Here is a 25,248-nt window from a genome sequence, read left to right as displayed (position 1 = left end):
TTTTGGAAGGAAAAAAATTTGTATAACTTCGTTTTCGGTTTAATAATCAAAATTTGCAATTATATTCCATAAAAACTTTAATAGAATATATATTATGTATATATTTATAATGGTGTGCTACGTAACTCCATACAATAGTGTATGATATGGAGTGCTACCCAATATATATAATATATTTTTTTGTAGATTCGTTTTCTTTTCTTAATAAATATATCTTTAGAAAAAAGTTCAGAAAAATAGATTTTATATCTTTTTACTTTTTAATAAGAACACGTCATAAAAGTTGAAACTGTATGAAAATTAAACCCAACCAACAATGTATCTGCTCTACTTCAAATTGAATTTTTGAAAATCATATTTACTGTGATTGGTTATGGGGTTGGTTATGGGGTCCGAAACAACGCACCAAATTCAAAATTTTCTTCCCAGATCATTATCATGACACTCAGACCTAGTATGATCCAAAGTAAATAGGCCCCCAGTTTGTAACTACTCCGCTAGTATCTGAGAACTTGCGTCATCATTATCCCCACAGGACAAAAGAGTCGACCGATACTAAAACACATATCATGTTATATCAATTAGAGCTTACTGCACTTTGCAACCCTCTACTTTGCTCGAAAAACACTTTGGTACATAGACTTCTAAACGTGTCAGTTCGCCCTCCAAACTTATAATCCGTTAGCAGTTTGCCCCATTCCGTTAAATTTTCCGTTAACTTTGATGTTAAAAATAGTTTACAGCAGTTTGCACCCCTAACTTTATATTTCGTTTTAGTTTGCATCCTTGAAACACTTTTTCATTAAAATCAATCATATTTCGTTAAAAACAGAATCAAGTATATTTTAATTTAATAGTTTGTATCTATAAAAAGAATTTTTATAATACAATAATATCAAAAAAATAATATGTATTAATATCAAAAAGAATTCTAATTAGCAAACTTAAGCATATTATTTTTTTGATATTATTGTATTATAAAAATTCTTTTTATAGATACAAACTATTAAATTAAAATATACTTGATTCTGTTTTTAACGAAATATGATTGATTTTAATGAAAAAGTGTTTCAAGGATGCAAACTAAAACGAAATATAAAGTTAGGGGTGCAAACTGCTGTAAACTATTTTTAACATCAAAGTTAACGGAAAATTTAACGGAATGGGGCAAACTGCTAACGGATTAGAAGTTTGGAGGGCGAACTGACACGTTTAGAAGTCTATGTACCAAAGTGTTTTTCGAGCAAAGTAGAGGGTTGCAAAGTGCAGTAAGCTCTATCAATTATTACATGGGTTTCGGGCAGTGTAGTTTTATAAGATTGGGACGTTTTTTTTTCGACATTAAAATTTTATTGTCTAAATTTTCGGAGACATCTTCATCTATTTCAGTTAGATGATAAGTTTTTGTGAATGAAAGAAACTTCTTGGAGTATTGGCGTTATAGTGATACAAGCAAGTGTATTTTTGTCAGAAAAATAAGAAATAAAAAATAATAATTATATGGGTATGTCTATTGTGTGCTCGGGTACTACAATCTATAGAATTGAAGAGTTTTGATTGGTGTGATTGTTGTAGATGCAGGGGTTCACCATTATTAAAGAGGCTAAGCCAATAAAAACCATCCACATTCATCAATTTTGGTGCCTAGTGTGTGCTCATGCGCACATCATAGAAAAACCGTTATCAACAAGAAATTTCCTTACCAGTCCAATTTCTAACGAATCAAGATATATTAATACACATTTATTTATATATTAATTATGAATTTTTTGAAACTCAACATTATTCTCATTTCTCAATGCACTAAATCTCTATATTTTATTGTGATTTTTTTGAAACTCAGCTCTATTCTCCCTTATCAATGTGCTGATTAACGCTACATGAGATAAAATTATATCTAACCAACTATGTTCTTAATATGCGTGTTTTTCTAGAAAAGGGATCTATAAATTGAGACGGAAAGAGTAGCTAGTATATTTCAAAATAATTATCTCAAATATGACCAATTTTTTCATGTAATTGTTTGTCGTGAAAAGATGAACTCTTATGATATTCATCACCGCGCCATATTTGATGCTAGATCGCCCAAAATGTCATGTAAATCTTTCGTTGAAAAATCATTTATATATATAGCAAAGTACATAAAATATCATATAATAATACACTGACATCCAAGAAAAATAGACACGAATAACAACCTTGATAACAAGGTACCTAGCAAGAATTTGCAAGAATTTCCCTAAAAAGATTACATTTTGATTTTATTCAAAAACAAGTAAATTATTGAAAGAAGATGGAAGAACAAATAGACTTAATCAGCGAAAGGGATGAGGAGAAGTGGAGGCTGGAATCTTGATTTTGGAAGTCTGACTCTAAAAAAAACTTAAATATTTAAAACAACACAAAACACAAACTTGCTATCTGCTTGGCCATAGTGAATGTAGGACAACTTAATTATAACACTTGAACAGTTTTTTCAAAAAAAAAAAACACTTGAACAGTGTCTCGAACTTGTATATCCTATGTGGACACAAAATTATATATAATTATCTTATTTTTCGAATCTCCAAAATCATAATTTGTTAGCTAAATTTTTAGATGACGAAAAAGTATCTTTTATATTTACAAACTGGACAATCCTTATATAATTGTCATGTTAGCTCAAGCCAAATTAAAATATGAAAATAATACTCTCTTTCAATATCCAGCTATCTAAAGTCGTCCCCGTGATCTTGAAATTTTAGAACTAGCAATAAACTATTTAATAGATAATCATTATAACTAATATCAAAATAAGTTTTTCATCTTCTACATTTTATCTAATTATTATTTGATATTATTGTAGATGGTCAATATGATTAAATCCTTGAAGATGTTTTTATGACATCATAAAATAGTGGGTGATGCTTTTTGTATTTTAATTTTAATTTTTTTAATTTGTATCTGAAAATAACCGAAATATTTATGTATATACAAAATATTATGTATACATAATTGGGACATAATTGATCATGATTATATCTACATGAACAATTTCAGTAAAATCATTTTTTTTCTGTTTACTTATCTTTTATGTATAGATGATTAGATGCTCGACTATAATACGGGACTCTCTCTTTTAATAAATCACATATTTTTCTTCTATTTACTTATTTTCTAACAAATTTTGCTCAAAATTATATAAAAACCGCTGATGAACATGATGTCAGATATATTAAAACAAAAAACCCTATACATATTAGTAGAGAAAAAAAAAGTATCAATTATCATCATCTCTGTTTTTCTTCCTAACAAGAACAAAGTAGCCCAAAACAGCACAGACAGCGGCCACAACATTTCCTTCCTTGATCAAAACCTTGCCCACAAACCCACCAATCTCAGCCGTCAATTTCTTGCCTTCCCCCACCAACACTTTTCTCGGCTTCCCAAAAAAAGTCAACATCACAAGCACCGTGATCCACGTCACCAAAGTTGCCGGAACTGCCACAGCCAACGCAGCAACCATCGAAAGCAACCCAAATATCACACCTAACGCCACCGACGCATAAATCGCCGGCCACCCGTACGAGTTAGATGAACTCGACACGGTCGACTCGTACCATGAAAGCACAGATTTCAAGATATTCCAAGATGAAAACAGTAATAAAGAGTAGACAGTAATAAATAAAATCACCCATGTTCTTCTTTTACTAAATATTTTTATAAGTATAGCTGGGGTTGGAGATGAATATATTTCTTCTGATGTAGAGTCTGACATGGTTGCTATTGAAGATAATAAATTGGTGTGATCTTTGTTTGATGTTTCAAGGTGTTTGCTTTAAGGTTTGGGGAGACAGAACATAAGTGTAAGTATTGGAGTTTAGGTAAAGTATTAGATTCTCTGCGCACGCGCTTTCTTTTGAGAGTCTTTTTATTATTCTGTATATTTGTACATTACAGTAGTGTAATAGTCAAATTTGTAGTCAATTTCGGATGGGGACGTGTTAAAAACCCTGCAGATTCATGGCCGTTGGATGCATATCCAGCGGTCAGGAATAAAACAACATTTTAGTATGTCCAGCGTTTCGAGAAAAATCCATTTTTATCATGTACAAAATTTAGCGCTGGACATGATTTCCCCCGTACATTCTGCAAAAACGTTGAACATGTTAAAACTTTGTTTTAATCTTGCCCGCTGGATATTCATCCAACGGCCAGGAACATATATATTTTTTAACATGTCTCCAGATCCCAGCATATGTCTGCTAGGGGCCTGGACCTCAATGAGAGAACTCTGACGCCATAAGCTTAATTTTTTGGTATATAATTCCAAGTTTTTTGACCGTATAGCTAAAATCATTATTTTAAAAAAAAAATTCTTTTTAAATTATAATATTAATCATATATTTTATTTAAAAAAGAAATTTTTGAAAATAATAATTCTAATTATGCAGTTAAAAAATTTAGAAATATGTGTCAAAAAGTCAAACGCTTTATATTTCAAAAGAGATGGAGTATATATTAAAGGGATTATGACTAAAATTAAGTAAAACACCAACAAAGTTTCATCATGGCACATGTGACAAAGTTATTTCACAAGTAAAATTATAAGTTGTCATGTGTTATATGAGAACTTTTATTTATTTATTTTTGAAAATGGTATATGAGAACTTAAAAACTGGTCAGGTTTTATAAATATAAATTTTGGAATAATCGTAAAGCAAATTCCAGAAGACAGGCGAGAAAAGTCGGAGTGGTACTGGTATTCATCTTTTCCATAAATACATTTGCAGTAGGTAAAGGCTAGCGGCCATTCATTCAACAATTGAGCATAAATATGCAGACACTTTAGCCAATCTAGATCATATAAGTTCCTGCTCCCTCCGTTTCATGGAGTTCTATATGTGACACAGAATTGGATAGAATGGTGAAATCATTAGACTAGCTAATATTTAATATATAAAATGAATATATTGTGAATAAAATGATAAGACAACTGATATTTAATGTATAAAATAAATATAATGGAAGAAAGTAAGAAGTGTAGTTAAATTTTTATATTAATTTTTGAAAATTTTTGAAATGCATATAATTGAACCAGACGTTCCAAAAAAAAACTGTATAAAAATGATTGGTACTGGTGAAATATCAATTAGGAAATAGTTAATTACCTATTTTTTTTTTGGTAAGCAATTAACTACTCTTAATATTCTCGTGCATGTTGTAACCCCTGATCTATGTTTCGTCCAAATCGGCCTTTAATTTTAACTATTTGAGAGGTAACAGTGTGTATATTAGTTTCTAACAACTACTTTACCTTATGACCCTCAAAATTTATGTATTATATTTTGAAATTATTTGTGAAAACACACAGCGATGTAAAAAAAATTAAAATAAATTATAAAATTGACATGAATGGAATGAATTTTTGATTGACATGAATGGAATGAATTTTGGATGGAATGGATTGGTCCATTCAGCCCAACAAAAAAAATTGTTTGCGCTCAAAAGGCGGGACAAGCCCATTCCATTCTCTCCGGGCTAAAACAAAAACGACGCTCTTCTCTCTTCGATTCAGACTCTCGCTGTATGTCCCAATCTCCCACTCCGCCGATTTCAACGAGCTCAATATCCCATCCACGCATCTCAACGATTCCTTTTACCATTTGCAACGATTTTCAAACCTCAATTAATCCAAGCATACAGGTTCGAGTTTGATCCATTTGAGTTTTTTTTTTCCATTTATCTTGCTAAATTGTGTATTTTGTAGTTTGATTTAGATGAATGATTTGTTAATTTAGCTGATGTATGTGTTAATGTTATCTATTTATCACTGATTTGTGTGTTTAAAAGTATGTTTTCGCACTTCATTTCGTGTTATATGTTTGTGTTTGAATAATGTGTATTAGATGTTCGGTAAAAAGTCTCTAAGAACTATATGATTAGTTTTAGGGACTGTGCTAATGTATGTAAGATTGAAAACAAGCAGAACAGTGGTACACAGCTCCCCTCCAATCTCTAGGTTATAGTACGTCTATATATAAACTTATACACAAGCATGCTAATAATAGTTATAGGCTCATAAATATTTGTGTACCATGCTGCCAATTCACTCTCTGATGGAACAACACCAGTTAGAGAATCATAGCTCGTCGAAGCCTTTGTCCGAAGTGGTGGTCTCAAATGGAGAGTTTGGCGGGTACTAGTACTGACCATTCAATCTCTTCCTCAGCTGATAAAATCGTATGCTCTTAATTTATTACAAATATCTTTTTAATAATGTTTTTATGTTTTGTTAAAGGGGTTTAATTGCATGGATTGATGTTTTCTTGTTTTTGTTTTTATTCGGGCATAGATTTTTTTTTGTACTTGTTAATGGGTGTTTGGTTTTAAATGCATTTATCATAGGTGAGTTTCCTATCTACACATAATATGGACTAATCTGTGATATTTGTTGATTTGTGCATCTTAAATTATCCTGCAATCAACTACTTGTATTGAACTATATTCAGTTAATTTATTATGGTATGTGAATTAGTTGTCCTGCGAATGATCTATATTCGTGCTTCTGTCATTAGAATTGTATATATGCTGTGCTTTATTAGTTGGTAAACAATGCTGCTAGTTTTAGTATCTTTCAGATTTGGACTGTGCTTGCGGATGATTTTATTGTTTTATTTTTCCAGCCTCACAGTTTTGTTTTGTTTTTTCGAATGAAATCATTACTAATTTGTTATCATTTTTTCATTGTTTTTCGAGTGACTTAACTTGAAACTTTACTAATTTTAGTCTGGAGTTTTTCCATTGTTATCGTTTATTGTGGATGTAATAGCAGGATAATTCGACATTTGTGACAATATGGCATTGTTTTTGAACAGCATGCTACTATCTTTCAGCCTATATACTCTTTTACATATACATTCTATTGGTAATCAGGGTTTATATCGTACCTATGATCTTTGGATGCAAGCGCTTACCGCAAGTCCTGATTGCTTTTTATTTGAGAGTGTGTCTTTTTATTAGTTTTGTATTTGGCTACTGGAGACATATATTTTCGGACCATGGTTACTGTATATTATAACTGGTTCTATTGCAGTGCTATATGGGATTTGGTTTTCACTGTCTTAACTCTTTTGTTTTTCATTCTTATTAATTTGTTTTCAGATTACTTTTGCTGTGTTCTTTTGTGTAGTCTGAATTCTAATCTCCATTTTTTTATCATGATTGTTGACTATCTTATAGTTTGATTTAGAGTTATATGCTCATTATGAGTTCTATTGCAAGTTTCCATCATTCAGACAAGTAAAATGCATGTTTTGCAGTTATTTGTTAACTTTCTGCTTTATCTTTTTCCTACTTAGTCTCCAGTAGTTTAGATTTCATCCGACTGATGAAGAAAAATGTCATCACACTCCTTGTCATTGAGGCGATACTCATGCATTACCCAGTCAATTCTGATACCCTGAGGAGCCCTACCTCTGTAGTAAACCAATGTCTTCTTCATTCCTATGGGATAATTTTGGGAAGAAACTTTTCTGTCTTTGCCCATGGATTTCCAGTATCCTGCTCTGGTTGCTCTATTTGTTCTGAATCCATTTGGATATACCCTGCATATACCCTCAAAGGATAATATCACTCATGTCCATTGGTAATTGGTATCCATAAACCATAATATATATAAATATTATACTGATATATAATATGTCAATCTCATCCGTCTATGAAATCTATTTCCGTATGTTATGCATATACCCTGCTTACATATTTAATCATGTCATTAGTCATATATACATATTGGTTACCGATAAACCTTGCTGACATAGTATTCAAATATGTCCAAATAAATATCTAAGCAAGTTCCTTCTCCAAGATTGGTTAAGTGTGGGATTGTTCTTTGTTGATTGGTCACAAGTACTCGGTTTCAAATGAAAATTCGGTATCTGAGTTCTGATCCCGAACAAATTTAAATGAGAGTGATGTTTGTTAATTAGGGATCACAAGTTCATCTTTGCAATTCAACCTAGCATTGATTTTCTTTTTTAAGTAACTCTAAACATACCCCCATTAAATAACTCATTCTATACAACTTGAACAGATTTCTTGGATTAGAAATGCACCCCTCCCCTACCGGACCCCACCCTGTGAATGTGTTGTTAAGTTCAACACCCTATTACAACTCATACTCAATTACTCATTGATTGTCACCTGATTGTCGCAGTTATGTATGAACAGTGGAACATAAATAGTTCCATTGTCTAGTAAATATTCAAGATGAATTGTGCACTGATACTATTTGCATTCCTTTGGCAGTCTCGTATAGTATTTTGTGCTGTCAGTTGAAGGAATGGGTAACAAAAAGAAGGCTGCTTCACAGTTAATTAGGCTTGTTTCATCTGCTGGAACTGGTTTCTTTTATGTGAAGAAGAAGAATCCAAAAAATCCGGTAAAGCTTGAGTTCCGGAAGTATGATCCACGTGTGAATCGCCATGTCTTGTTCACGGAGGCGAAGATGAAGTGATTAAGCAAGTTGCAGTTTTACGATGGTAACAGGCTCAGTAGCTTCAACCTTTAAATGTTTTGTATCACAGACTTTCTCGGTGAGTAGTCTTACCAAATAAGAATAGTTGAGCATTTTTGAAAGATGGATTAGATGCTGGACACAGATCCTTAATTAAGTCATTTGCGAACTGTGCTCTTTATTTCTGCGAGGTCTTGGACTCTTGAAATGTTTGCCATTGGAGACAATATACATCGGAAATCTAAGCAACAGAAGACAACCTCTAATAGCCATGTGAAGCTAAGAAGCGAGTTAGGAGCAAGGGTTAGTAATAAAAATTAAAGGAACAGAAATCATTAAAAAAGAAATTCTTGTGTAAACAAAAGAGAAAATATCAAATATTTCTTTTTCGTTACCCAATTTTGATACAAGCCAGCAAGCTTTTCGCCAATTTTGTTTCTAGTTTTTTTACATAATTTTCCAGATGCGGCACGATTCATATTTAAAATGAAATTTAGCAGAAAGCGTCATTCGTACAAGCATGATCCATGTTTTAGGGTTCAAAGTAAGATACTCCTTTAAAATATGCATCCATTATTGGATGAACCTCAATAAAATTTAGAGCATGTTTCTTATTAATTCCCCATCATCGTCATGTAAAACTTGTAATTTCACGTAGTCCGATATACCGACTGCCGATCATTTATTTTTAGTTACTTGGAAGAACAAATAGGCGGGCAAAAAACTGTAGCTCATGCAGAGCTTTATCATACTTCCACCGTCTAGTGTCCAGTTAAATTATATATATTATATAATTCAAAAAATATTAAAAATTTGTAGTATTATAAAAACATATAACTTATTTTAAAATATAATTTATAGTTTTGGTTTTGGTTTTCTGGTAGAAGTAGCATGTTTTCAAGGTTTCAGTAGTATGTGCTTGGCTGGGTGTAGTTCTGAAGCATCACTTTCTAGTTTGTAATCCTCTCCTTCCCCTTGTTGGGGGTTGGGGTTTTATAATAAAAGTTTGCGTTTCAGAAAAAAAAGACTATTGTTAGAAGAAGTTCAATAAACCAAACCAAACATACTCCTTATATCCCTTTAGAGCAGGGTCTGAGGAGAGTAGGATGTACGCAGTCTTGCCTCTACCCTTAAAGTAGAGAGACTGTTTCCGTGAAAACCCCCGGCTTAGTGCACAATAAATAAAACAGTGTGTGATATAATAAGAATATAATACCTTAGCCCGTGGCCTTCTTTACATGGGACTTACCCAAACAATTTTGATTGGTACGAATGCATCTGGTAATGACTGAGCTGAACCGCTGTCTTAAAACATGATGCCATAACCTTCATAATCTCTGTAATCCATGAGACCTAATATCAACTAATCTAATACTGACGTCTCCAATCATTCTTATCTAATGTCATAGCACCCGTGAGATTTAAAGCTCTCATATCCGGATTATATCTAAAAGACGTCGAAAAGTATCATTCGGTATATGATCTGTCTGTTATGAGAAGTTCAATAGAAGTTAAAAATGCATTTCCTCTTTTTTTGACGTTTTTAAGTCAAAACTGTCCTGCTACATTTAGATAAGGTTAAAATAAAGATTTTTAGCTTAAGATTGTTTATATTAACAATTCAAAAATGATATTTAAAATTAGTTTCTATTTAAATAACTCCGTATTATGAGTAATTTATTAATTATATAAATAATAATAAAATAAATTTGATTGATTATCTGTATAAATAATAAATTTCAGATAGATCATATATTATTATTTAAAATTTAATAGTTAATAAGAATAAATTCATACGTCAGCCGAAAAATTGGTATTGTTCATTTCAATAAAACAGTACTTCCTTTAATACTTTTCTTGTTTTGCTTTATCACATTTGACAACGCATACTTTTAATCATTAATTTTTTTAATTTCATATTAATATTAAATATAAAAATGTCACCGTATTAAGATACTCATAAATACGAATCCAACAAGATCACTCATGACTATATTTCATGTTGTGAAGACATATCAAGTATTTAGGTACGAAGGGAGTATTATATAAAGTATAATTAATAATAATAGTTATAAACCAAAAACCAGGATTATTTAACCGTTGTCGCTAAATCACAACAGAAAACAAGAAGCAAAGATACTCTTAAAGTCAAGCTTGTTGATGACTTGATGGATTACCATTTACATACATACAACTGTAACTAACAAGTCTCTAACGACTCTTCCCTGATTTCCGTTTGAGCTGATCCCTCTTGATCACTTCATTAAACACTCGAATTATGTATATCGAGATCAAGATCGAGAGAGAGATGAGAGAGAGGGAGATGATGTATGTGAGTGTTGATTGTGGGGCATTTCTTTGACTCCGCCTGCCGGCAAGTCATCTCTATCTCTTTCTCCCTCTATCTTTTTACTATTTTTCTTTTTTATTATATAGCTGTGAATATCTTGTACAGATGATTATTGTATATATTTTCTCAAGCGCGTAAAAGGGTCAAAAGTAACATATTCAACAAGCTGATCTCTTTGTTTGACTACTAAGCCTTTACCATTATCTACATACGTCTGCTCTTGTTTATTCATAAGCAATTCAAATTTCATTTCTTTTTTGTGTTTATCGTGTTCTTGGTTTTTTTAAACCATTTAAGCTGGTTTTTCTTTGCAATTATTGTCTAGATTGGCTATTTACATGATTTTTGAATCTAATTTGATGGGAATGTTATGATTTTGGGGTATTGTTGGGGTTGGTAATTTGGGTAGATTTGTTTATTTGTGTACTAGGGGATTTTAGCTATGGGGGGTTTATGTGGTAAGCCTTCTTCGCCTGAGGGAGAAAGGCGTGAGAGTCCGAAATCGAGACAGGGAGCTTTGGTGCTGTCTCGGGGAAATTCTGGGAAGAGGGTTGAGAGTTTTAGAGCGAAAGATAAGAGGGAAAATGGTGATGCTAGAGTTGGTTATATTGATAAGAGAACCAATAATTCAAGAAGGGTACGTGATGAGCAATCGGAGAAGAAAAAGACTCAACTTGTCGATTCAATTCCAGCAAGTATTTCCAGTGCTGCTCAAGCGGAACTTATTGCAGCAGGCTGGCCTTCTTGGCTTGTTGCAGCTGCTGCTGAATCGATAAAGGGATGGATTCCACGACGGGCCGATACTTTTGAGAAACTTGAGAAGGTATCAATTTCTAGTACACGACCCCTTTTAATTTATTTAGAGATTATCCTAATGTGCTTTTTGTGTGTGAAAGACTTATGTACATTACAGATTAATAATATAGATTATGGATGTTTATCGATAATTGCTTTCTATATTATCTTTCTTGCTGTTGATTAACATGACTGAGACTGACTGACCTTCCTTTTTGGTTCCACTCATCATAATATCCATGTAAGTACTTATACAAACAATGTATGGCACAAGAAACAGGAACATGAAGTGGGAAATCTAGCATAGCTATTAAATAGTGCAGCAATGCAAACAAACCCTATTACGTATATAAAAATTATAAATATTTAGTTTTTCTTCAGTTTTCTTTTTGGAAATGCCTCTTTTTTCATTTCAAGTAGTGGCTTCCAAGAATAGGGAGTGGTAGCAAAACTTTAATGCATTTTCTCTCATGTTTTGGTGCTAGTACTCTATATTATGTGAAAGTCAATATCATTATATGTCGCCCTCTCGATTTTAGTTGGAGTTTTGGTCCCTGACATATTATTCTTGCAGATTGGCCAAGGTACATATAGTAGTGTATACAAGGCTCGTGACGTACTAAATAAGAAATTCGTTGCTCTTAAAAGAGTGCGGTTTGATAATTTAGATCGCGAGAGTGTCAAGTTTATGGCCAGGGAAATCCTTATTTTACGGAGGCTGGATCATCCAAATATTATAAAATTAGAGGGATTGGTCACTTCCCGGACATCTTCCAGTTTGTACCTTGTTTTTGAGTACATGGAACATGATCTTACTGGACTTGCATCCCTTCCTGGTGTAAAATTCACAGAACCACAGGTATTTCTCACATATTTTGAAATCTGCTAATTTTGTTTGCCAACAAATGAAAATTATATTCTCATTTTACCTCTTCTATGAAGTGATAATTGTAGAAGAGGATTTTGTAATGTCTTATTTAAAAGTCAGAATTTACATGTAGATTGGCAAAATGACAGCACGCTAATCATTGCACCCCTTGTTCTCTTTCAGCCTCACTTTTTATGAGTTGTTTTTGTATTGTATTATCTATGTAGGTTAAATGCTACATGCAGCAACTATTGAGCGGGCTTGATCATTGTCATAGTCATGGTGTTCTTCACCGTGACATAAAGGGTTCAAATCTTTTGATTGATGATAATGGCATTCTTAAAATTGCTGACTTTGGCTTGGCAAGCTTTTTCGAGCACCGTCAGAGTGCACCATTAACAAGTCATGTTGTGACTCTTTGGTATCGACCACCAGAACTATTGCTTGGAGCCACCTATTACGGAGTTGCAATTGATCTTTGGAGTAGCGGTTGCATTCTTGGTGAACTGTATGCCGGGAAGCCTATCATGCCTGGAAGAACAGAGGTACCTTACTAGTTTCTACCATGTCACTATTTAGTCTCCTTCAAGTGAGAAGGACTTGACTATATAGGTAGTTACTCTTCCATAGTTCCACGGAATATTGACAAGTTGCATACTTTAAGTAGAGTATATAAATAAAGATCAATCCAATCCAAACACAGAGAATAATTGTTAGTATATGTTAGGATAAGTTAGGTGTAAATTACGTGACTTGAACTTAAACTTCATAGTCACCCTAGTTTTCACTACTTTCAAAACATGCAAATAGTGCATCATGGATCTAACTGTTGTAAGGTTACACCATGCTGCTTATGACAAGATCTTGCAGCGTTCATGTCAGGGAGCTTCACAGTGCACTTATGTTATCTGAATCCCCAGTATTAGCATCTTAAAAAAATATTCGCTAATAACTACCGGTGTTTTGCGCTTCTGTTACAGGTTGAGCAATTGCATAAAATATTTAAACTTTGTGGCTCACCATCTGAGGATTATTGGAAAAAATCCAAGCTTCACAAATCTACAGTATTCAAGCCTAAGCAGCCCTATAGAAGACGTCTAGCGGAAACATTCAAAGACTTTCCTGATGCTGCTGTGGGTCTTATAGAGACCTTACTTGCAGTTGATCCTGCTCAAAGAGGGACTGCAGCTTCTGCACTAAAGAGCGAGGCAAGTACCTCTATTATTGTTACTTTTATGTGGTTAAGAAAAATGATGAACCTCATGTAATTGCCTTTTGACCTTCAATATTGTAAGGTGCTGACCAGTTTCACGTGTCTGGCAGTTCTTTATTGTGGAACCACATGCCTGTGATCCTGCAACTTTGCCTAAATACCCTCCCAGTAAAGAGATTGATGCAAAACTGCGCGGTGAAGAGGCGCGAAGGTTTGTGCTCTTGAATTAGGCATCTTCATTTGAACAACTACTGACTTTCTGCTAGTCTGTTGAATCACCGGTCACTTATAGCTTTTGAGGGAGGCCAATAATTAATAACACAATTTTATGGAATAAGACAATAGAAAGATAAGTCTGGGTGGACTACCCACAACACATCCATTTTCCCAAAAATTTCTTAACTGTAGAAGCATGATATTTGCATGGATCAGGGCTTTTAATAGGAGAGTTGCTAACTAATAATATTTTTATATTCGTCTTCTAAAACCTAAACTAGCTTAGAAAGTAAGAGAACTAAATGTATCCCAGGGCATAGAATATAAATGCAGGACCCTAAATGATAAGGAATCTTGGATCAGTAACACTTTATTGAATCCCTACAATTGCCTAAAATCAATTTTTATTATAATACAGTAAAACCTCGATTAGGTAATAACCCACGATAAATTAATATTTGAACTACATATTTATTGGTCCCAACATAATAGCGACAATATATATATATATATTTAACCTCGATTAATTAAGAATCTTGATTAATTAAAAATAATTTGGCGGTCCCGACGTTATTAATTTATAGATGTTTTACTGTACCTTGAAAATCCTGATAATGAATTTATGGATATATGAAACACGACTTGGGGATCAGGTTGCTTAGAACTGGATTATATATTCTCGCTTTCTCCGTAAAGAACACCCTTACATAAATAAAAATAAAAAACACCATCAAATCTGCCTAAAATTTTATTTAGATTCTAGTCTAACATGGACTTAACAACAAAATTTGGATTAAGCGTAACATGATTTTTTTTAAATTTTATTCTTCAGAAGATGTATATAAGATTCTATGTTGGATTCTATACAAGATTCAGTAATATTTGATTTTTAAAATTTTGATGAGATTCGATATGTTAAGCTTTATTGTTAAACTTAGTAATTTTAATCCAAAGAAATCATCTTTTATGGAAAATGTAGTGTTATGAAAGTGTTCGTTATGCTTATGCAAGAGTGTTGTTGATGGAGTGCAACCCATATTATATTATCTACATTTGCCTGTTGTTGAAGATAATTAGTAAAAGGAACTGATAATACATATCCTCATTTATATGATGCCCAAGGCCAACATGGGTTTTATCTTTACTTATGATCGACTTTTTGCCATTTAGGCTTGAACTTCTAGTTGGGGTAATTTTTTTCCCTCGCCTTTTCTTGTTCCAGTAAATTTTCTAGGCAGTGTCACTTAGCTTTGCATTGCCGTCCATGTTGATCTTCAGAATGCTAATTTTGATTGTTATTATTCAGGCAAGGAGTGGGTATCAAGGACGATAAAGTTGAAAGGGACACGAGTAGACCAAGAGATTCTCGGGCTGTACCTGCCCCCGATGCTAATGCTGAGTTAGCGACATCATTGCAGGTACCTGGAGCATGGGCTAAGTGTTTACATTCCTCGATATGTATACATATATATTAGCGTATTTGAGATGATATAGAATATGGAGAAAAATTCTTGATAACTTCAAAAAGGTTGTGATTAATTTTTCTAAAAAGGCCAAACATTCCCTGTGCCGTATAAGGGACTCTAGTTTCCATCTATCTACCACATCTGGAGACGGAGCTTAATTTAGGCTAAAGTGGATTGCTGGAACTTACAGCGTTTTTAAGAGTACCTCATATTCATTGCTTTTCCTTTCTATTTAATTTTCTTTTTTGTGCCACAGAAACGAGGACGGTCGAATCCTAAGACCCGAAGTGAGCAATTTAACCGTCAGAAGGACGAAGCTGCTTCTGGTTTTCCAATTGGTCCACCTAGAGCAACTCAAGCTTCGAAAGAAGGTAGAAAAGAGCAAATTGAACAACCTCCGAACAGAGCTTCATATTCAGGGCCATTAGTTCCAGGTGTTGGATGGACAAAGGCTGCAAAGAAAAACGAAGCCATGCCTGTTGTTTTACCCAGGACAAATTTATCCTCGCTCTCTGGTTTAGTAGCATCAAGGACTCTGACGAGTGAAGATTCTCGAGATAAATTCTGCCCCCCACATCAAGCAGCAGCAGATCAAGCACGCAGGGTTTCAGAAACATTTGACGAATGGGGGAGTGCCAGGAAGCAGGATATAAAGCATCAAACTCAGGGAACTACTGGTTCTCGTCAGATGGGAAATTTATTAGGCAGTACGAAAGAATCAATACTGGTAAGCCTTGTGACAAAACTTTTAAACCTTGTGGTCATGAATGATACTAAACAAAATCAGATCGTGCTTTCTGTTTAATTCTTTTGCTCTTGCTTCTCTTGGTTGCTCTAAAATGCTTTCTAACACTTTTTCTGTTATTTGCATTTGTAAAATATTTTCTAGAACGGTCAGGGTTTTCAGGGAAAGGGAAATAAGATCCATTTCTCCGGTCCCTTGCTTGTTCCGTCAAACAATGTTGATCAAATGCTTAAAGATCATGACCGCCAGATCCAGGAAGCAGCTCGACGAGCACGGATTGAGAAGGCAAGAGTGGGTATTATTGAACCTCAAGTGACACCTAATCCGATGTATGTTGGCAATCGTGGAGCTAGGTGATTGAGTTGTGTATTTGCAAGGAGAGAGAGTGAAGAAGCTCTCCCCTATTAAGATAGTAAATCTATGTATAGTGTGTAATATTAAATTTATTCAAAATTAATAGTATGTCATGTTTTGACAATAAGTTCCCAGAATAAAAAAAAATCGAAAATGAAATATATCTTGCTAGGCGTTATAAAGGCGTGGCCTCATAGTTGCTAATAGCAAGGATAGCAACTTGCTATCCTTACTTTTTCTTAGTTTGTTCTGAAATTACACTCAATACAGAACCCTTATGAATTTGTATGTTATAGTGGGAGTAATTTTTTTGCAATTTCTGCATTAAATGGAAGATGGATCATCTGCAAGGTTTAATATTTGCATTAACCCTAAATAAAAGAATATATATGATTTAGGGATGTAATAAAATGTACAGATAAAATTGTCCAATATTGTGATGCAAGGTTTAATATTTGCATTAACCCTAAATAAAAGAATATATATGATTTAGGGATTTAATAAAATGTACAGATAAAATTGTCCAATATTGTGATGCATGTTCGAATATTTGATCTGTGCTCGTGGTATTTCTCTCGGTTAAAGAAATTGAGCATTTTTACTAGTCTCGTGCACAGCTTTATAAAATCGATAACGACTCTTTTATATGGTTAATCGATGTCTCAGCAAGGCACCAGTGGTCTAGTGGTAGAATAGTACCCTGCCACGGTACAGACCCGGGTTCGATTCCCGGCTGGTGCATTTTTTGTCTTCAAGATTAGTTATTGTTCTTCATTTCTAATTCACGTAATTTATTGAATGTACATTGTTGCAACGAACTGCAATGCCACGAGGAAGGAGCTAGGGTAAAGTATTTTTTTCACTGTAAAATCTTTGTATCTTGTGGTTATTCTGTGTTTCTTTGGGATGACTGTTTGCTCTGATTTTGTTATATGTAAAACCCTTAGAATTACATACAGTTGTGATTACTTTGTTCAATTTTGAGATGGATTTTGGAATTTTGATCTTGTTTTTACTTCTCAGCTTCAAATAGGGTTTTTCGCAGAAATAAAATCTCGACCTCGTGAAAAAGGGGTAAGATATGGGTACTAGTCCTGCTTTCATATGAGAAATATGTTTGGTTTTGGCCTGAAGTCTTGAATAAATTATGCAAATTGTTTGTTAGGCTTTTGATTTTCCGATATAAAATTCAAAAAAGGGACAGATTACATTAAGTAGCCATTGGAGCTGACTGACACATATAGAATTAAGAGGTGGCGATTCTAAAACAGTTGCAGTAGTAGCCAGAACCCGTATAAAATTGACCGAAATAATCTATTTTAGATGTTTGTAAGTTGATGTTCTTCATGTGGTTGCTTAACACAAGGTTGATGAGTGGAATACACATGCTACCAAATGCATTATGAAATCGCGATATAGCATGCGTAAAAGTGCACAAGTCTCCCCCATTATCCGGATACGAAGAAGGTTTCAGACCTAGGCAACATTTTCCTATTTTTTTTTTATTTTCTTGTTAAAGATTGTTTCCAAGACCACAAAAACAAACTTCATTCTAAAAATGACATATGTGTACCAAAATTATTTGATGCTCAATTTCTCGTCATATATGATCTCATATTTTAGCACTTTCACTTGGTGTTCTGCGATAAAAAAGCATTAGTTTTTCCGTTTGTCTATTTGATTGGCTTTCTGGGTGAGAACAGGCTTAGTGGAAAATGTGATTGTTATAATTTGTAATCTTACATAAATAGAAGATAGAAGTGACTAAGTGAACTTCTTAGGTGTGCCATGAACCAACTTTTCCATCACTTTTGTGTACTTTGCTGTTAAAATATACTTCCATCACTGTCAAATTTTAATTTTGCAAGGTTTAACTTCTGCTTTTGGCATCTCGGATCTCACCTGCCCCGTTCTTTTTATCTCAGATCCAGATTTTAGTATCTATCATGCTGTGTCACATTTCAGCCTACTTGTTACTAGAAAACCTTGCTATTTGATAACCTTAATTTGTTTATGATTATTTAATGAGCTCAGCCTATTTAGTACTATTATTCGGGCACTTTTATGTTAATGTTAATTATTTAATGGACGTCGTTATAATACAGCATTATTATATCAGATCATTGTTCGAATTTTCTTCATATTTTTAAATTTGCTTGTTGATGCCATAATGTTGCTTGTCTACTTTTACTTTCTCTCAAGTAAATTTGTAGTGTGGATGACAGTTTGACAGTGACGGAAAGATAATAAAAACTTATCCCCAGACATCAGATGGTTAATTACTTAATTGCATGTATTAGTTAATCCTTTCATCAGCAATGATAACGACGTCTTCCTTATCTCTTGTTTCTCAGTTGCATATAACTATTGAGTTTTCGACTTTGAAGCATGTCAGTATAATTTTTATAATATTGAACCTAACTTGTTACTACATTTTAGCCTATTTATTGGAAGGGTATAGCTATTAGCTAGTAATCCACGAGCTTCTGTGCTGCTGCTGCCCCTAATCTTACGACAATATGTAAATGTTTTCCTAACTAGGTTCTGTTAGGAAGTTCCACAAAAGCAGAAAATGTCTATAAAACTAGCATCCTAGAAGATACCAGCATATCCACTAACAATTATTAGCAGGCACTCACTAAACAGCTTGGCACTATTGAATTACTTCAGATTCTATTAAGAAATTAATAAGCCAAATAATTGTCCTTTTCTGGCCCACCAAATGAATAAGTTAAGTTCCGATATTTGTTCAGAAGGTCGTGAAGATAGATATATGGGCTACCAAAAAGAAGAATGTCTGCAAGAGACATTCTGCTTGGTGATTTTGATTTTTTATAGCATTTTTTTAAACTTTGAATGGTTAAAATTGGATTTTGAGGTACAGAAGACTAGTTTCTATGAGAATAAATAAACGGTCCTTTGTTGGTGATATTTTTGTTAATTATGTATTTGATTGTTTTATAGTTCTGATAACAAAACTCTAGAGCATGTTACTTGATACATGCCTCTAGTTTTGTGTAGGGAACAGTGTATCTATTTTCCTCCATTTTTTACGGTAGAATCTTTGGGACATTTTTTCTGGTAATCTTGTTCTTATAATACTTTTCCTTTCCATTGATCTGCTGCATATTGTGGCCAATTTTTAATGCTAATGATGTGATACTGATCCAAAAAAGCCACTTTGTGGTACAAAAGAAACAACTTAATAGTATCAACATTAACACAGTATACATATTAATTATATATACTAACATAAAGATAACGAAGAGTTGGTAACTTAACATGGTATCAAAACTATTCTAACAATTTCTACTTGGAATCCTTAAAATGCCCTATACATCTAGCATATTAACAAGTTCGACAATACAATCAAAACTATTACTCGAGTTCCATGAGTGAAGTGATGAAAACAAATGTGTGAACTATTATATTTGGTGGTGGTTTGCTGTAGGATAATGATTTGGAATAGTAAGATGCCAATTTGTGACTGCTTCCAGTATTCGCATAACTTTTAGGAATGTCCCAAATTTTCTATGCCAGGCCCACTTGTGTGGTACAAGGTTAGACATTACATGGTCGGGTTTGTGCAACCTGCGCTTAATTACAAAATTTACCAGCTGGAATTATGTCACTAGATCAGTTTGCTGCAGAAGATTAGGACCAAGACTAGTGGCTTAATTAATCTAATTTTTATATAATCCTGTTACAGAATAAGTTCTTTTTAAATAAAGTAGTTGGATTAGAATATCCAAATAATCTGATAAGTATTCTTGAGCTCAGATCATTGGCCAGACTGACGTGGATCTCAGCTGTGAGAATGTCTAATAATATCTTTTAGGTTCTTTATCAAATTATCACATGCCATATAGACAAAAAGTGGACTATATCAGCAGAGTTGTGGGTCATAGAGGCATCAGAAGTTGACTATAAAAGGGCAACCCTGCCATCTGATACATTCAAGCACATAAAGACTTTGTAAGATTATAACATGTCTAGAGAGTTTCCTAGAAGTCTGGCTGATTGCCAAGAGTCTGATCGCACTTTAAAAAATTATTCAGGTGATCCAGCAAGTCCTAGTGTCATGATATTTGGATTTTTGGAAGAGGGTTTAGAATCGTCAAACAGCTCGTATTTTTCTTCTGGCAATAGTGATAGCTCTGGAGATTATGTTGCTGAGGAAATGGATGATGATGATGATGATGTAGATTCTTGCAGTGCTGAGAAGAATAAGGTGTTTTGGGAATCACAAGACCAACTTCTACAGGTTACTTTCCTTAGGAATGTGTCCACTGTCCATAATATTGTATCTGTGGTTTTTGAATTAAACTGATTGTTTTTCCTTTGATCACATTTGCAGGCAACTTTGCGAAGGAGCAGCTCTGCAGAGTCAAAGATAAGAAAAACAACCAAAGAGACTATAAGGGACATAAAATTGGGAGGTACTACTTGTGTTTGTCGGAAACCGTTGGCAGATTGCAGAAATTGCCTGCAAAAAGAAATATCTCTCCGCCTTCAAACTGCAAAGTACAATTGTGCCATATGCAAGTCGAAGTGGATGAGTACAAAAGAAATCCCATCAGGTAATTTTATGTCATTAGTTAAGAAAGCATCACAGTAGTTAATAAAGTATTTAAGGTCATGACATGACACTCCCCGTGATATTTCTAAACATCTATGGGACTATATTTGACATGATTGTAATCCATACAGGGGATCATACATATTTAGAAGTGGTAGACAACTCAAGTATCAACAAAGGAGAAATCAGAGTGGTTATTGAGTTAAATTTCCGAGCTGAATTTGAGATAGCCAGAGCTGGAGAAGATTACTGCCAACTGACCAACCGACTACCTGAGGTGTATGTTGGAAAAACTGAAAGGCTGAGAGCTGTGGTGAAGATTTTATGTTCTGCTTCCAAAAAGTGCATGAAAGAAAGGAAAATGCATATTGCTCCATGGAGGAAGCAGAAGTACATGCAAGCTAAGTGGGTTGGTGTCCGGGAGGTGAGTGCTACCACAGCAGTCCTGCCATCAGGGGGACGCTTTGTGGAATGGTCGCGGCCAAGACAGAGGAGGGCCTCAATGCTTTCCTTTGATTTGCTTGAGACTTCGCCTGCTTTGCATTGCCAAGCTATAAAAGTTTTGTAATTGTCATCAAGTAAGATTAAAAGTCTTGTACGATGAATAAAATATAAAAGTTTTGTGACTTTTGGAAGCTATAAAAGTTTTGTATATAAGAATGAAGTACTGGAGTTTGTGCAAGATTAGTGCAGCTACTTAGTTCCAGCAACATAAACCAAGTCAATAGTAATTGGTCCATCCTCGAGGTGCAGAACAAATACTGATTACTTAAATATGCACCAGCAGTAAAAGAGAACTAGCTCCATAGTTGAACGGCATAAAGTACTATATTCAAAGTGTTTGAGGGATATTTTTAAACTTCTTGAAATAATTGATTTTATAATAATATTCAATATGTTTTAGAATTTTTAATATCCCACTAAAATCCTTGTGATTTTGAATTATCTATATCAATTCTATAATAATTCATCTAGAATCTGCATAAAATCCAAATCTAATATAACGGATCAAAATTCATTCAACTCAGTTGGAGACACCTTAGGATTGCGACAACTTAAAGAAATTGAAGTTGTCTACATAATCATCATATACCAAATATAAATTTTAATCAAAAATATATAAAGTAGGTATGAATTATGATATTAAATATCTTCAAACAAAAATATATACTTTCAACCATCGAGGAAGTTGCGAAAAGCCGATAACATTTGTTAGCTACCTTTAGATACTATTGCATCTCCGGTATAAAAGCAATGGAAATATTTTCAGATGAATTTTTGATGATATTTTAAACATCCCATTTAGAAATCCTCTAAAATTTTAAATTTCTTCATAAAAGTATTCATATAGCATTAGAGACGGACAGGGGGAGGGGTAGCAGCGTCAAGAGAACCTCTAATTTTGAGTAAGGGGTCATTTGTTAATAACTTAACCACAGGGAACAGGCTCGTTCAGCTGTTCAGATTGTTTGGGTGAATATTCATGACACTGGACGACACCTAATTTTCGGGATGAGATCAAAAAATCTGCTGAACGACTGGCTTGTAAAAGTGAAGGCAGTGTGGTCCAGATGCAATTCTCCATCACAATCTATTTTATTTTCTATCCTGTATAATAAGTACACGCTCAACCAATTTTTAAAAATAGATGGTGTATTCATTCTTTTCGCCTAAGGTCCAATTCACTGAAATTAAAATTGAATGTTAATGGAAAGTCATCTATTTTTTTTTCATATTTAATATATTTGACTTTATTGATAAAAACATTAATCTAATATTTTTATTCAAAAATAATATTTTTAATTATATGACCAAAACTCTTATATGTATATAAAGATGCCAAGTGTCAAATATTTAAATTTTAAAATAATTTTTAAGTAATATACTAGTTATAAGATAAATATTACCATTCAGAAATTTCAAATTTTATATTAATCAAATGGCATCGTTCATCCAGCATTAAGATTATCGTTCGTCCAGATACACTAATCATTCAGAATTTATGATTCAGATTTAACAAATGATCGTCGGTATATAATTATCAAATTCAGTGTTTATTTTGTTTAAAGTGAATAAGTGATCATGTTTGTTAATAATGATCATGTTTATACGAAGTAGTAGAAAGGATTTTCTTATCAACTAAACCAAAAACTAAAATGATATCAATTTAAAAGTAACGCTGATAAATATTCATTAAATTTAAGATCGTCATGTAGCTACATTACTTTACATAAACAAAAGGTCGCCTAACTGAAATCATTAGGGTTGGGAAAAAGGGTAAAAGTAAAGTGAAAAGAATAATGAACTTATTACTAAAATAATCTATAATCTGAACCAAAGTGAAAAGTGAAATTAAAGATCTGTATTATCTTCTTAATTTATATATTTTGGTACTTTGTGCTTATCCTAATCGTGATTAATTAATCATACTTGTTACGCCATCCATGTAATTAGCAAGTGATTAGTTACCCATCCTTATCTTTGGAATCGATCATACCTCCTGAACTCTGAAGTCATGATTTAACTACTAGCCTTTTTTTTTTGACAGAAGATTTAACTACAGTCTTCTGAGACGATTTAAAGCGAGTAAACGTGGCGTATATAGTTTAGTACTCGTAGTAACTTTTTAAAACTATAACAGCAACAATATGCCTCATTTATCAAAAATAATTAGTGAATCGCATTTGAATCATGTTTCGCACTTTATGTTTATACATGAGTGTTAAGATATCCAAACCAAAGCCCAAACTTGTTAAATGGTCAACACCCAACAAGTAAAAGCCCAAAAATAAGAGGCACGTCTGTCAGAAAATATTCACATGTATATCATGTATGTGAGTGTCTGGACACCTAGATTGTTTTTGGAGTAAAAATAAGAGACGTCTCTCAGTTGACTGCTTATACAAAATTAGTTAATCAACCCATTCACATTATATACTTGTATAGGAAAGTGCTCAAATACAAACTCCTTAGTGTACAAACGTACAAACAATCACTAAATGACTTGAACACAATCACTAAATGATTGAACATAATCACTAAATCTACCAGGAGGGTCTGATGGAGAGATAAGGGGAGGGGAGCACTTACGGGGCGACATAGCCGAGTGGTGGTGCAGCGCGACCGGCGGCAACCGCGACGCCGGCGCAAGGGCAGTGCTAGAAACACGATTGAGGGATAGAGACATGATTGAGGGAGATGAGAAAAGCAGTGGTGAATGTGTGTGTTTGTGTGTGTATAGCACTAATCAGTGAGGGAACAACCAGAGAGAGAGAGAGCCGCTAGCAGTGGTGGTGGTGGTTGGTGGTGGTGGGTGGTGATAGGTGGTGGGTGGTGGTGAGAGAGAGAGAGGCGCTGGGCAGTGGTGGTTGGTGGTGGATGGTGGAGAGAGAGAGAGTGGCGCTGGGCAGTCGTGGTGGTGGTGGGTGGGGTGGTCGTGGTGGTGGTGATTGTGGTGGCGGTGGTGATGAATGTATGTATGTATTTGTTAAATTAAAATATGCTAATCACTAAATATTATTGTTATAATCACTGGTTTGTACGTTTATACAGTAAGGAGTTTGTACTGGAGTAAGACCCTACTTATATATAATAAGCGTAAGGGAGATAATTTGGCCGCATGGTTTTATGGTCCAAAAGCTTATCATCCGTTGGATCATATATTGAACAAATAAGCACCGTTAGATTAGAATAAAATTAACTTCTGTCCTATAAGGCAACTGATAGCTATTTGCATGTTTATGATTTCTTTTCTGAATCTGAAACAAATTCTATCTTTCATGTGTTTATGATTTTTTTTTAATGTAAAATAAATATTTCGTGCCAGTTTTATTTGTAGAATCATATAAATTGCACCATCTATTTCAAATATATATATATATATATATATATATATATATATATATATAAATCGCACCGTCACAATTTTTATATAATATATTTTAAAATTAATAAGCAGGATTTACGTGAGGAACGCATACAAAAATTTTTTCTTAATCCAAAACAGGTTCTACTTAATCATATAACTTTTTCTTATCGCATGTTTATGATTCTTTTTCTTAATTCAAAACAAATTATGTTTATCAATTTTAATCTAAAACCATAATTTAGAAAAATAATTAAATCAAATTATAATAATTTTAATATAAAATACATTTATAAATAT

General features: G+C 33.5%; 4 protein-coding genes and 1 non-coding gene across 7 annotated transcripts; 4 read left to right on the top strand and 1 right to left on the bottom strand.

Moving 5' to 3' along the window:
- Positions 1 to 3,194: 3,194 nt before the first annotated feature.
- LOC108226484 (uncharacterized) lies at positions 3,195 to 3,919 on the bottom strand. Its single transcript, XM_017401450.2, has one exon. The coding sequence runs from the start codon at positions 3,755 to 3,757 to the stop codon at positions 3,260 to 3,262; it is 498 nt and encodes a 165-aa protein (XP_017256939.1). The 5' UTR covers positions 3,758 to 3,919; the 3' UTR covers positions 3,195 to 3,259.
- A 1,623-nt stretch (positions 3,920 to 5,542) lies between these two features.
- On the top strand, positions 5,543 to 8,682 carry LOC108225287 (uncharacterized). Its single transcript, XM_017400120.2, has 2 exons — positions 5,543 to 5,685; positions 8,290 to 8,682. The coding sequence occupies exon 2, from the start codon at positions 8,324 to 8,326 to the stop codon at positions 8,495 to 8,497; it is 174 nt and encodes a 57-aa protein (XP_017255609.1). The 5' UTR covers positions 5,543 to 5,685; positions 8,290 to 8,323; the 3' UTR covers positions 8,498 to 8,682.
- A 1,990-nt stretch (positions 8,683 to 10,672) lies between these two features.
- Positions 10,673 to 16,824, top strand: LOC108227636 (probable serine/threonine-protein kinase At1g54610). Of its 3 annotated transcripts, none has more exons than XM_017402889.2 (8): positions 10,673 to 11,670; positions 12,217 to 12,501; positions 12,738 to 13,055; positions 13,491 to 13,718; positions 13,834 to 13,934; positions 15,246 to 15,357; positions 15,662 to 16,132; positions 16,295 to 16,824. In XM_017402889.2, exons 1-8 carry the CDS (start codon positions 11,290 to 11,292, stop codon positions 16,505 to 16,507), a joined length of 2,109 nt encoding a protein of 702 aa, XP_017258378.1. In that variant the 5' UTR covers positions 10,673 to 11,289; the 3' UTR covers positions 16,508 to 16,824. The 3 variants fall into 3 exon arrangements, with proteins under 3 accessions (XP_017258378.1, XP_063935376.1, XP_017258379.1); XM_064079306.1 differs by having other exon boundaries at positions 11,147 to 11,670; positions 16,313 to 16,686; XM_017402890.2 differs by having other exon boundaries at positions 11,147 to 11,670; positions 16,304 to 16,686.
- A 350-nt stretch (positions 16,825 to 17,174) lies between these two features.
- Positions 17,175 to 17,245, top strand: TRNAG-GCC (transfer RNA glycine (anticodon GCC)). Its single transcript has one exon. It is a non-coding gene; the product is annotated as a tRNA-Gly (tRNA).
- A 3,207-nt stretch (positions 17,246 to 20,452) lies between these two features.
- LOC108225274 (uncharacterized) lies at positions 20,453 to 21,727 on the top strand. Its single transcript, XM_017400105.2, has 3 exons — positions 20,453 to 20,768; positions 20,862 to 21,084; positions 21,215 to 21,727. Exons 1-3 carry the CDS (start codon positions 20,493 to 20,495, stop codon positions 21,649 to 21,651), a joined length of 936 nt encoding a protein of 311 aa, XP_017255594.1. The 5' UTR covers positions 20,453 to 20,492; the 3' UTR covers positions 21,652 to 21,727.
- Positions 21,728 to 25,248: the final 3,521 nt, after the last annotated feature.

The sequence above is a fragment of the Daucus carota genome, chromosome 6 (assembly GCF_001625215.2).
Source record: "Daucus carota subsp. sativus chromosome 6, DH1 v3.0, whole genome shotgun sequence".
Classification (NCBI taxonomy): Eukaryota; Viridiplantae; Streptophyta; class Magnoliopsida; order Apiales; family Apiaceae; genus Daucus; species Daucus carota.
This window is presented reverse-complemented; position numbering and strand designations above follow the sequence as displayed.